Consider the following 12,987-nt stretch of genomic DNA (forward strand, 5'->3'; position numbering starts at 1 on the left):
CTCTTAGAAGGGAACAGAAAACTCGGCCACAAGGCAAACTTCCATCACCAGACTGTTATCCAAAGTAGTGAAAAATGTGAATGTGAACAAATTCGCACAAGTTACAAATTGGATCCCAGCTACAATAGTTCTCACTGAAATTTTCCTTAGTGGCTCCATGTGCTTTTGCTTGCCCCAGTAAATGTCATTATTTTCTTTTTCAACATTATTTTATATTTAAACAGTTGGCTTTGTTCTATTTCCAAAAGGTAACAACTCAATTAATTTCAGTGGGTCTACTCTGCATGGGACTTAAATCAGATGCAATCCTAAGTGTTTATCAACCCTATGGACAGGATTTTATTTCCTCACCATAAATAATCTGTTAATACCAACACATCCAAATCAGAACTCACGTAAAATTCACTACAACTATATCTAGTATCAAAACACTCTATACTGCAATACATATGAACTATGATGGTGAGCCACCCATCTAACAGGGTTGCCCCAGCCACTGTGGGTGGTTTCCAACAAATTAAAACATCCAGACACATACGCTCTGCTTCTAACATGTTCAAGTTTAGCATTTTCTGAATTTTTGCATCATTGCTGCAATTGTATAACTGGTTTCAAATGAGACAGGCCAGATTCTCCTTATTTTACAGCAGGAAAAAGGTCTTAGTGGAGGTAATATATGCACACCTTTAAGGCCAATCCACATACCCCCAAAAGTAACTAATGTAAAGAACATTTTTAGTCTTCACAAGTATGTGTAAAAGGTATATAAGAGTAAACTCTAGGTTCTGTATACAAGATAGCATCAAAACAACTTTTTCTTCTGAATCTTTTTCTTCTGTTTTCCTTATTTATAATGCTGTTCAAATCTCTGTATGTTTAAGAAATATTTGCAAACCTAATAAACAATATTTCAAAAATTATAAAATAAAACATGGGCTATAAATTTTTTTGGTATGCCTTTAAAAAAATTTAACATGGGGGAAATGCAGAGAATACTTCACAAAATAGTGCCCTAAAATACAGACCTGGACTTGTTTTGATTAATGTCTGCAGGAGACTTTGTGGATATTTAAGTTATAATTAGAAAAATCTTAATAATTATTCATAAAGGAAACAGTTTATAAGAACTAAGTAAGGAGGCTAAATACAGGATAAAGGAAGTCTTTTATTTGGTTGTTTGTATTGTTGTATGTTATGTTCACGTTTAATAAATGTGAATTTGTGTATTGGGGTGGGGGGCTTGTGTTATGTTGTAAATAAAATTCCAATAAAAAAATAAAAAATTAACATGAAAGTGCAATCATATGCACAATTCATATTTGTACAATATTTACATAATGCCACGTGCAACATCGGCTGGAAAGATCACAAAGAGGGATAATCTAAAATTGCCAGGCTTAATCCTGATTTTACCTCACCCTAATGATTAAAAAATGGTTCAGTACTTACCATAATGTGATTGAAATGCCTGTGGTTTTACGACCTGATTACAGTGGTTACACATCACCAAATAGAAATCATCATGAGCTGGGCATAGGCCAAATATTGGCATATCTAAAATAAAAAGACAAAGGGTATGTCTCACAAGTATTCAAAATGGTGGTACAACAATTTATATAAAATAACCATGTAATGTTGCTGTAGGTGAATCACTGAGACGAAGTTTCAAAAGCTACATGTGGGAGTGGAGAAATGAATACTCAATAGTTACAGAATTAAGTATTACAACATATCTACTTCAGAGTGAACACAAAAATAGCTTATTGACAGTCATTAACTATAGGTACTTGAATATAGAATTGAGTTTATACTACTTTAAGAAGAGCATTAGAATCTAGAAAGAGCACATAAATATTCTTTCCCCCCCCTAAATTGCATGCAGGTTGGGAAAAGTTATTAAACATTTCTAAGGCATTACTCAAAGGCATAGGAATTTAACTACTAGCAAATATTTCCTAGCAAACATGTATAGGATCAGACTGCATACATTTTAAAGGCATAGCTTTAACTAGACAGCGTTATGTATCAAATAGTTCTATTTAATAGGATATTATATCCCAGCCATCTGGTACCACAGACCTAGAAAACACTTGCAAAAGGGAGTGAAAAAAACTGAGCAGGAAACCTGGCTGTACAATGACATTTGGACAAAATAATAAACCATACATGTAGGCTACTATTATAATAGACTTCTAAGTTGGAATAGTGTTTCTATATTATCTCCCTGACTACAAACAGAGGTAATATGCTAGAAAATCACCTTCAAAATGTCTTCCTGCTATGTTAATGAACTAGTGGGCTCATCCCCACTTTCACACCTGCAAGAAGATCAGAAGTCTCGGCTTTTAAACAAGCCACTGTTTGCTGGCATCCTGGGGAGGTCACTTCCGTGCTGCTAACACAGTGGTTTGACTTCACCCCCAGAAGCGCACTCCATTGCTCTCTCTTGAGACAAACAGATGCCAGTAACAGCAGTTTGCCACAGTGTATGAACTTGGGGAAACTGTGATTACTGAATAAGCCAGGATCTGAAACCAGGCTCTGAAGCTGGTTTGCTCGCACAAAGTATTGTTTGAATGTCTCTTGCTTCTTCCTTGCAGGTACAAAAGATGAAAGGGGTGAGGCTGTGAGACCAAGCCTAAGCCTGAGGCAGGAAACCATGGTTTTCAGTTATGTTTGAATCAGGTCTATAAGTTCAAAGCACAGGCTGCCCTGGCACTAAATATACCAATCAATATCATTTTAATCTGGATAGCAGGCTGTACTCTGCAATTAAAACAGTTTTAAGAGATACATAATGGACAGCTAAATCATATTTCTTCAGTTTGCAAGACAGCCTATGCGGTAAGGGCCAATCATTATCAGTTTTGTAACAACAGCTTAGCTTTTCTACAGAACATCATAAAGTACATTCCGTGGCAGAATGACATTTATAACTACCATTGTATGGACAAAGAACAAACAAAACACACAGTCAACGAGTCTGGATGATGGTAAAACCTCCAAGCATATCTCTTTAGGAGGTAGAAAACTATTTTCTCACTCACAGCATATCACTTATTGATGCAAGGAATCTGCAACCGAATACTTGAGCAAAGGTTCATAGCCAGATCAGTCACAATGCCTCAAACAAGTGGACCGTGTCCACCCCGCTACTACATTCATGTAGAGAACAAGATCTTATGAATGGGTTGCCATTCTGAAAATTTATTGCCTGGTTATTTAAAAACACTTGGAATGGTGTTGGAGTACCATGGAAACTGCTTGTTTACAAGTATAGCATAGTTTAACAGTAAACAACATGAAAATCACTTGCCTTGATTCTTAAAATTTATTTTTTAATTCTTATTTAAAACAAAGTTGCACTTCATTTTGACATTTCCAATCTCAAGTATTGAAACTATTTTGGAAATGTGTATCAGGCGGCTTCCTGTGTTGCTAAAATGTATTATGCTAGCCTCCACAGCACTCAGAATCAAATTTTAACCTTTGTGACTTACTGTAAGCAATGAAATTATTTGAGCACATCAGTTTATGTAATTTTTATACCAACCCTTTCAGCCATGGGACCAACCTATAACTTCCCCCTTTCCCTCCTACATAATTGTATGGTGGTAGTGCTTTGGGTGCAACCCACCTTGGATTCGGCCGTGAACCTGTGGGTCCCAATCCAACATCTGAAAATCAATGCTTTATGCCCCTTGTGGGAGCTTAATCCTGGAGTCCTAAATGAGATTATGGGTTCCTTTGTCTGGTGGCCAAAATTTGCAATACCAAGAAAAGTAGCAAATGGTAAATTTCTTGGGTAGCATCTAATGGTTGCATGAGTGCTATGCAATTTATGCAAGTGACTGCTCTCTTTCCCTCCTCTGGTCCCTGCAGCTCCCCGAACCAACCAAAAGCTTTGTCCAAAGTGACACTCCTCCAAACAGTGGGGGCTGTGACATACAGGGTTACAATGGGAAGGCAGAGTTCCCTGAAACTGAGCATGGGATCGTGTGTCAGCAGAACTCCCAATGGAGTAAGATCCCTCTGCCCAATTTCAGGCAAATACACCGCCTCCACACACACACTGTGGTAGTATATGACAAAGGCCCCACTGTTCATGTCATGTGGGGGTTGCAAACCCACTAGAAAGCTTAACAGAGCAAAAGGCCCCAACCACTGGCCAAAGAGCCACCAATTACTATTCAAGAAAGAACACTGATTATTTTAGGCTAGATATTAAATACCCACAGATAATTTCTTCTGGCCTTGAAAAACGAATCTCCCTCTACTTTTTCCTTTACAATGGTACCTCGGGTTACAGACGCTTCAGGTTACATACGCTTCAGATTACAGACTCCACTAACCCAGAAATAGTACCTCAGGTTAAGAACTTTGCTTCAGGATGAGAATAGAAATCGTGCGGTGGAAGCACGGCGGCAGTGGGAGGCCCCATTAGCTAAAGTGGTACCTCAGGTTAAGAACAGTTTCAGGTTAAGAGCAGACCTCCAGAACGAATTAAGTCCTTAACCCAAGGTACCACTGTATTTCCCTTCTCTCTATCTTTTTTGTTACTATTGTGTATTCCGTTCCCTGCCTCCCACCCAATCCTGATTTGTTCTGAACCACAGTTTCCCCTAATTTTGATGTAAAGATAAATTATGGGTAATTAAGCCAGAAAAAGTCTTCAGTTGCAGTATTTGCAGAAGCGAAAGGGCTGGGCAAGGGTGGAGGTGAGATTTTTGCTTATGTCCAAACCAGGCCTTATTTCACTTTCAATTCACTTTTAATTTGAATACCAACTTTCTATACTGCTGTACAAAAGGCGGTTTGTGCTGGCTTGGGGGGCGGGCGGGTAATGTAAAACTATCCTGAAATAATAAGGTGTGGTATATAAATCCCCCCAAACCCCTTTGCTTTCAACAATTTATGTTACCAACCAATACCAAGACAATTACATTATATAAGAACAAAAAGTTCAGCAGTGAACAAACATTCTAAATGCCAGCCTAGAAAATCTGTTGCCCGCTATCTAAAATCTGCAATGAAAGCAGTTTAGCCAAGTCTCTAAGGAAGTGAATTTCATGGGTTATATGGCCAGTAGGTTAAACATGGGGCATGATGCCTCTGAGTTTTACTCTTAAATTTAGGATGGATTGAAATCAAGACAAAATTACTTGAAGTCACATTTCCCACTATACAATTCATACATTTCATAAGTAACAGTACACATTAGGCGCCATATATTAAAACACACCAGTCTGAAACTAAATAAAGCCTTTATGGTACCTAGGGGCATAATCCAAAACATATTGTCATACACCCATGCGCCGTCAGCACTGCATAAATACATTTCCTGAGAGACAAGAGGAATAATTGAGAAATTAGTAGATTTCCAATTAGGATTACTGCATATGTCCTAAGAGCCACAGTAGTAGAGGTCCATCAAACCTGTGGACCTGTGTGCAACCACTGCTCTCCAACTCCAGATCTGGAGATAGAGACAGGCACTCTAGGAGGCCTTAGCACCCAAATGGACAGGCCCAGCCCCTTTCTCTTGACAGCTGAAAGTGAAGGCTTGGGCTTGTTTTGGTGTTGGCATGCAAGGTCCCATCACCTCCACCATCCAGCACCAAAAGAAGTCAGCCCCAGCTTCACTTTTCAGAGTGATGTTTGTTTTTTAGCACTGGTCAGGCAAGTGCTCTTGAGCATCCCCAAAACTGAGTGTCAAAGTGTTTAGGAAACCTGTTGAAACTGCTGTCAATCAATTACATGTGCTAACTCCAGATAGACTTCTAAGATAATGCTGAAGAATCCTTCTCTATACCACAAAAGGTAGGAAGAAATCAACTTATATTCAAACGAACAACAAAACTATTCAGCTAGTTTACAGATTAATAATGTTACATAAACTGCTACAATGCACTGCCTACTCTAGAATTCACATTTTAAAAGGCTAAGTATTTCTAGTCGTATACTTTCAGGATTCCGATAAAACATTCAGCGTATTTGCCTGACCAATTGTCTCAAGAAGAGAAAGTATCCTACTGCAAATACGTCCAAGAAGACAACTGATCAATACGATAACACATGTATGATAAGTAACACAAGAATACCAAGACTTCAAAAAATTATGCAATATAAAAGACAGCAGATCTCATGAGTTAGCATACATGTGTTATCATATTGATCGGTTACCTTTCTGAAATTCAGAAGGCAATGCTGGTACAGAAGATTATACAAACATGAAATTTAAATGAAGAAAAAATAGTTAAAATGAAATAAAACAGAATGCAGCAATTATATTTATCACAATATTAAAACCAGAACTAATGAGAAGTCACGTACCTAAAAGGAGAATGTAGGGAGCTCTAGAATCAGTTGTGTGGTATAGAAAATATTTCATACTATTTCTCCACAGAAAAAACCCACTTTTAGAAATGCATTGTTTCAAAACATTGATTAGTAACATGATAGATGAACCCAGTATGAGTTAAACTGAGCAGCTGAAATAGAGATAATTTGTTTGTTTGAACCAGGGGTGAGAACTCAGAGGCTTAGAGGGAGAGTGTGTCAGAAAGAAAATGGAACTGGTGTGTGTGTGTGTAACTGTATTTTTGTAATGTTTTGTTTAAGGTGAGAAAATGGGAGGTCTTTCCATCAGGCAAGAATAAATGCTTAGTGTTATGATGATTTCCAGCCACTGTTCTTCAAGCATGTAAAATCAGTAACTATTCAGTAATTAATTCAGTATCTCTCTCTCCCTCCTGCCTGAAGTGAAGTCCCTAAGACAGTTGGATGGAGTCTTGTAAGCCTCCTTCCAGTAACTCCTGCAGCTAAGCTGGTGCCAAATGTACTGCTCTGCTTTCCCTAGGACCACATCAGTGTGGCTGAGAGGGAGTCGTGTCACCTGGGCGCCCACAACCTCCATACACACTGCCCAGGCTTGCACTCCCAGGGAAGTCACTTTGGTGTTTTTATTGCAGCAAAAAAAAAAAAAGACTGGAGGCAGCAGTTACAAGTTGCCAGTCTCTGCAGCCACATCAGGTGCTGAGATTCTCCAGCAGTTTGACTTCACCCCGGAAGCACACTCCACTGTCTCCCAAGACAGCTGGATGCCAACATTAGCATATGCTATTGAACTGACGTGTCTGAAACTTTTACAAGCATTCCAATCATAATAATATCCAGTGGCTTCCAGTTTGGATCTGGCATATGCTAGGAGGCAATGTCTGCAGGACAGTAACATATATACCATGCAGTTTGGACCATACTGTTTACAAGCACTTTTGTCTTACGCCACAAGTTTTCAGCTCATGCCTGCACAAACTGTAGTGCAGCCTACAGGGTGTTTTTTCCTTCTAACAATAATCACTGCAGTCAAACTTGTCTGGCTAGTCCTATCAAGCTGTCACACAAGGCAACATTTCAGGTGCCTCTCATTTCAAAATTGTTTGCCAAGCCTTAGTCCCATGAACCTGGATACTTTGGGACAGGTTCTTAAGGAGTTCCAGAAAGCATTCCTTCTTATCTGCACTGTATCTATTTGTATCTGTTATTTTATTTAATAAATTTATGTGTTCCCATTCAATATGCAACATGTTAAAATGATTTTAAACCACACAAAATATCAGGACTATACACAGATATTAGCAATGTGAACCATAGTCCACGATTAATACACTAGTTTAATAAAACATTGTTTAGCATTATGTGTGAACCAGGCCATTATGGAAACCTACTTGTATGATTTGTTGTTAACATGTGATTTGTTGTTAACATTTTTAAATAACAATGTTTATTAATTTTCAGTTTATACATCTCAAAATAAACATTTTACATAATACCATGTAACAATTGACTTCACCCCTTCCCTTTTCATGCTTCATTTTACTTATCTATCATTCCTGCATATTTTACTATAGCCAATCTAATCATTTCTCCGTTTAACATCCTTCAAATATTTACCATACTGTTGAATTTATCTAAATGCTACCAGCAATTATATTCTAAATATTCCACTCCTCTTTGAATAAAGATTCTTCTTGCTCTTTTATTCTATAGGTTAAACCTGCTGCTTCCACAAATTCTATCATCTTAAATTTCCAATCTTCCTTATCAGGGATCTCACTCACTTTCCATATTTGGGCTAGCAAAATTCGAGCTGCTGTGGTTGTGTACATAAATTTTTTTTTTCCTCACAACTGGGAACTTCAGACTTAAGTATTCCTAACAAAAAGGCCTCATGTTTTTTGGGGAATGTTGTTTTAACCATTTATAAAACTCATTGTAGATCATTTCCTCATAGCCTTTAACCTTTTTAAGCACCCTGAGACCGCTGGGTATAGGGCAGTATATAAGTACATATGGAAAAATGTTCCTTCTGTTTCTCTGCATTACCAGCACAGATCTGATCTAACTTTGTACATCTTGACCAACCTACTCACTGTTAAATGCTATCTATGCATCATTTTCATACAAGTCTCTTTCAAAGTATAATATGTGGTAAATTTCAAATCATTCCTTCAGAATTTCTCCCAGAGGTTTAGGTCTATGTTATGCCCTATAGCCATTGCCCACTGTGTCACCGAAGCTTTGACTAACTCATCTTTTGGTTTCCATTCTAATAAAAAGTTATACATTTTTGACAATTTATCCTTATTCCATAATAATTCCCTTTTAAACTGTGAGCTCTGATCAGGAAACCCATTTTTAAAAAAAATCTACGGTAATTTAAACATTTAATATAATTGATGATACTGTAACCAATGTGTAATTTGGCTCCTTACTTCTTCCATTGGTTTCAATCAAGGTTCACTCCCTGTAAATTCCAACAGATCTCTGTATGTAGCCCATTGTCTATCCATGTTAATTCTCTTGATTGTGAGTCTTTTCTACATTTATTTACTTCTCCAAACTTTTTAAATTCATCTAAAACCTTGGGAATGCTTACATTAGGTTGTTCCACATTAGGTTTACATTAGGTTGTTAGGGCCACGTCATCCGCAAAAGCCTTTAATTTATAAGTTCTACACCATGGGTAGGCAATCGCCTTCTCAATCCAGCCTGCGGACGGTCCGGGAATCAGTGTGTTTTTACATGAGTAGAATGTTTCCTTTTATTTAAAATGCATCTCTGGGTTATTTGTGGGGCCTGCCTGGTGTTTTTACATGAGTAGAATGTGTGCTTTTATTTAAAATGCATCTCTGGGTTATTTGTGGGGCATAGGAATTCGTTCTTCCTTTCTTTTTCAAAATATAGTCCGGGCCCCCACAAGGTCTGAGGGACAGTGGAAAAGTTTGCTGACCCCTGTTCTACACCCTACGATTCCTTGTGATCATTGGGCTGCAATATATACATGAAAATCTAAAAGGACTTTTCCATTCACTTCAACGGAGAGGACAGCTTTAGGTGAGCAGGGTGGGATCTCGTTCTGAAAAGCAATGCCACTTGAGCAGGAATTCCTTGTGTTTGCCAGGTTTAAAATGTGGCTCTAGACTGTAGCATCAATATTACTACTGTACAAAAATAATCTGTACTGAAGGTGAAATACTTCAAGCCATTACCTGAATACTTTGACTGAAGGCATGCTGTCACTACAGATTTAGATAGCATTATTTGAATCTATGCAGAATTCTTCCAGCATCCCAGCTGCTTCAGGTCACCATCTCTACCCTGCTACCCTCTGCCAATTGGACACTCTGTTCGTTCGTTCTTGTTCAAGGACTAGCTTTGTTCTCGTTAATTTGTGACAAGCAAATCTAAGTAAGAGGCTGCACGCTTTGTGTTTAGATCAGATCCTTTTCTAAGAATTTCAAGTGCAAAGCAGAGCAAAGTGACAGACTGGCACGCCTGTTAAAAAGGTCACATATAACCTTTGGACTGCTGGATGCTCATAGTGTAGACAACTACTAGCAGTTTAATATGTGAACCCGAAACGCTGAAGAAAATTTCACCATCTGCATGCAGTTGGTAGGTGCCAATATACAGCTGATTGACTTACTCTATGTTGGATGGGTGGGAATTGGTTTCTTCATGCTACTTGTTAGGCAATTAATTAAATAATAATAATCAAAAAATGCCTTTGATAAACAGTATTTTGATAAGCAGCTCCTGACATGACAGCAAAGTTGTCCAGAAGGCTAGAGTGAGCTAGAGTGTCCTGGCAACTCCAAGTGTTCCAAGTCATGTTCCAATCTCTTAAAAACTACGAAAGCAATATGTTATCTTCTGGAATCAGAGCTTTATGAAGCCACTTCTTTTCGTCCTGCAAATGTGTTGATTGTGTTGAAAAATGATAGGAAAGCAGAAAAAAAAAGAATTCTGACCTAGAGGTTCCAAGGTCCAATTTTGTAAGCAGTGTTGCCAAACAGGGATCACTTATTGACACTTAACTATACATATATTTTGAAAATACATGTGAGTGTTTCGACCCTGCCTTTAATTCTTCACTTGCTGCTGCTATTTTAAGCAATCTCCCCTGGGAACCCTCAACTCTAATGAAAGAACGCAATACCTTGCAATGCTTCTGCCCCATGTTAGAGCAGCACCAAAATACACTGCCAACACTTTCTAGCTAAAGTGGAAAACATGCTTACTGGAACGATCCTGTTTCTAATCAGAATGTGATTTCAAGGAAGGTAGTATTGACATAGCTGAAGACCTTTTACACATTTATCTTTTTAATGTTAAAAGATGGTAAAGGTAAGGCTGAAAATATAAGAGAAAGATATATAATCTGTTATATCATTTAAATGAAAACTTACAAACCCACCAGCTGTTTGTACTGCACCAAGACCACATCAGCATGATTTTACTGAAAGGAAACATCTTTCCCCAGTTCAGAAAAATCTGTCAAATTAATCTGTTAAAACAGAAAGTGAAAGCTGCCAAAATCCTCCCTGCAGTTGCACCACAGGTGAAGTTGCAGCTTGATCTTATGCTGAACATCCATGTTTATGTTTACCAGAACATCCAAACTGGGCCACTGTAATTAGAGTGGGCGAGACCCAATCTAGTTTTGGCCAATAAAACAGTAATATCTTATCTGTACTGGTAAGCAAACAGTCTATCTTATGGGACAATGATGCTCTAAACGTCCAACCAGAAAAATGATTCACTGTGCACCAATTTTAATTTCCCAATGTTGTTTCTCATAAAAAGGAAAGTGCAATACATTTTTTATAAATTACAGAACTGTAACAATCTAGTCTCAAGATGCTCATAGGATGGTGAAAAAATCTAGTATTTAAGAATTGGTTCAAACTACTAAGACACCAGGGATGCTAAAAAATAATAATCATATGGTGATATTAAGAATAGACAAAACAAGAAAACACAAGTCACCAAACTGCCAAAGGATTTTTAAAGAAAAAAAGAAAAGAAAAAGTTATGTCTACTACTTTTTTGTTTGCAGGTTGGTTCAGCGCTCTCTCTTTTTACTGTTCAATGATTTTTTAAAAGCAAACTGGAAAATCATTTAGGAAAAAGCAAAGAAGGTAAAAAAGGCTGGGCACTTTTGAGAGAATATGATTGCCATAATCAATGGGTGTTCCAATACCACAAGACAGAAGCTAAACACCACAGGACATGAAAAATGTAAACAGATACTCCACAATTAAAATAAAGAAGTTTAAGTCTCCAAATTAGTTATAATCAAAGAAACGTAAGGTATAGTCCAGTTATGCTAGAAACTGACAAGGTGAAGCATAGATCAGGGCCTACTAATTTAGCTTTGACATGAATTATAACAAACTATGAAAAGCATAGTAATCAACCACCATGACAAGTCAATCTGCTTTCATTCTTTAGACAAAGTTAACTGCAACTGGTAAGGAGACCGCAGTGGACATGGGATACATCAGTTAGGATGACAGCAAAGCTCTGCACATTATTTCCTCAATAAAACTAGAGAAATTTGGCCAGCAAAAACTACAATAAATTCAAAATCATTAATAGTAGGGAAACTGTTTTAAAGACACATTTAAACTCCTCTGAAAATTATTTAATCGTCTGAAGTGGAATTTGTTGTTAAAGCAATTATATGCACTAAAGCTTCTCATAAACCCAGTTTCCTACATGTACTGTAGCATCAGGGACTGTTCCCTAGCCAGAGCTCAGACATATGTACAAACTTCTGTAAAATTATATACCCAATGAACATGAGCACAATGAAGGACCCATTCATTCAAGCAAGCGGTCTTCCCACACACCACATGTGACTATGTACTCAATCATGAATGTATCAAATCCCCCTTTTAAAATCTTCTAATGCTGCGACAGACAATTCCACAAATTAATTGTTGTGTGAAGTAGTTCTCCCCCTTTGTCAATCCTAAATCACTAGTCATTTTTATTGGATATGTATGTCAGGGAACTGCCATCGGAGCCTAGAGTGGAGGTAAGGCTCCCCAACGATGCAGGAGAAGGGACCAGCAGGGAGAGAGAGCAAACTTCCTTTGAGGAAGGAAATAGGAGTGACACCAGGAAGCAAGGGGGGACTGCGGAGAGAGGGCTCCGAGACTCTTCCACAGAGAGCAGCGGGGAGAGCCCCGGACCTCCGTTGGGCACACCCACTCTGCGCAGGAGACTTTCGCGCAGAGAGGCTAGGCAGAGACTTGGGGTCAAAGAATTTTTATGTTGGAAGAAGTTCAGAAAACGCCCACTGACGGATTCTGCCAGCGACTGACACAGCCATGGAGAAAGGGCTGTCCAGCCAGGGAAAGGTTTAGCCAGGCAACGTTGCCTAGAGCTGCAGCACCCTTTACGCACAAGCAACCCCCAATTCCCTTTACAATATAGTTCTAGTATTTTGAGGGGGATAAAAACATTCGTATGATATGTAAGCTATGATCATTCCCCCTGCCACATTGTTCAACTTTCTTCTAACCTAGAAAGCCCTAATAATTTTGGTTGCCCCTTTTTAGCAAATTTGTACATTTTAGCTGTACATTTTATTTTTTTTGAAAAGCAATAAAATAACTCTGCACAGTATTCCAAGTG

The 12,987-nt window shown here is 38.2% G+C and overlaps 1 protein-coding gene across 4 annotated transcripts in view; it reads right to left on the reverse strand.

Moving 5' to 3' along the window:
* Positions 1–12,987, reverse strand: part of ATXN7 (ataxin 7) — a 93,882-nt gene that overhangs the window by 44,944 nt on the left and 35,951 nt on the right. For all 4 annotated transcript variants that reach the window (XM_053378309.1, XM_053378308.1, XM_053378311.1 and 1 more), the window contains one exon: positions 1,450–1,554. In XM_053378309.1, coding sequence (XP_053234284.1) covers positions 1,450–1,554 — 105 coding nt within the window. The remainder of the gene's footprint in view (positions 1–1,449; positions 1,555–12,987) is intronic.

The sequence above is a fragment of the Podarcis raffonei genome, chromosome 2 (genome assembly GCF_027172205.1).
Source record: "Podarcis raffonei isolate rPodRaf1 chromosome 2, rPodRaf1.pri, whole genome shotgun sequence".
NCBI classification, from domain to species: domain Eukaryota; kingdom Metazoa; phylum Chordata; class Lepidosauria; order Squamata; family Lacertidae; genus Podarcis; species Podarcis raffonei.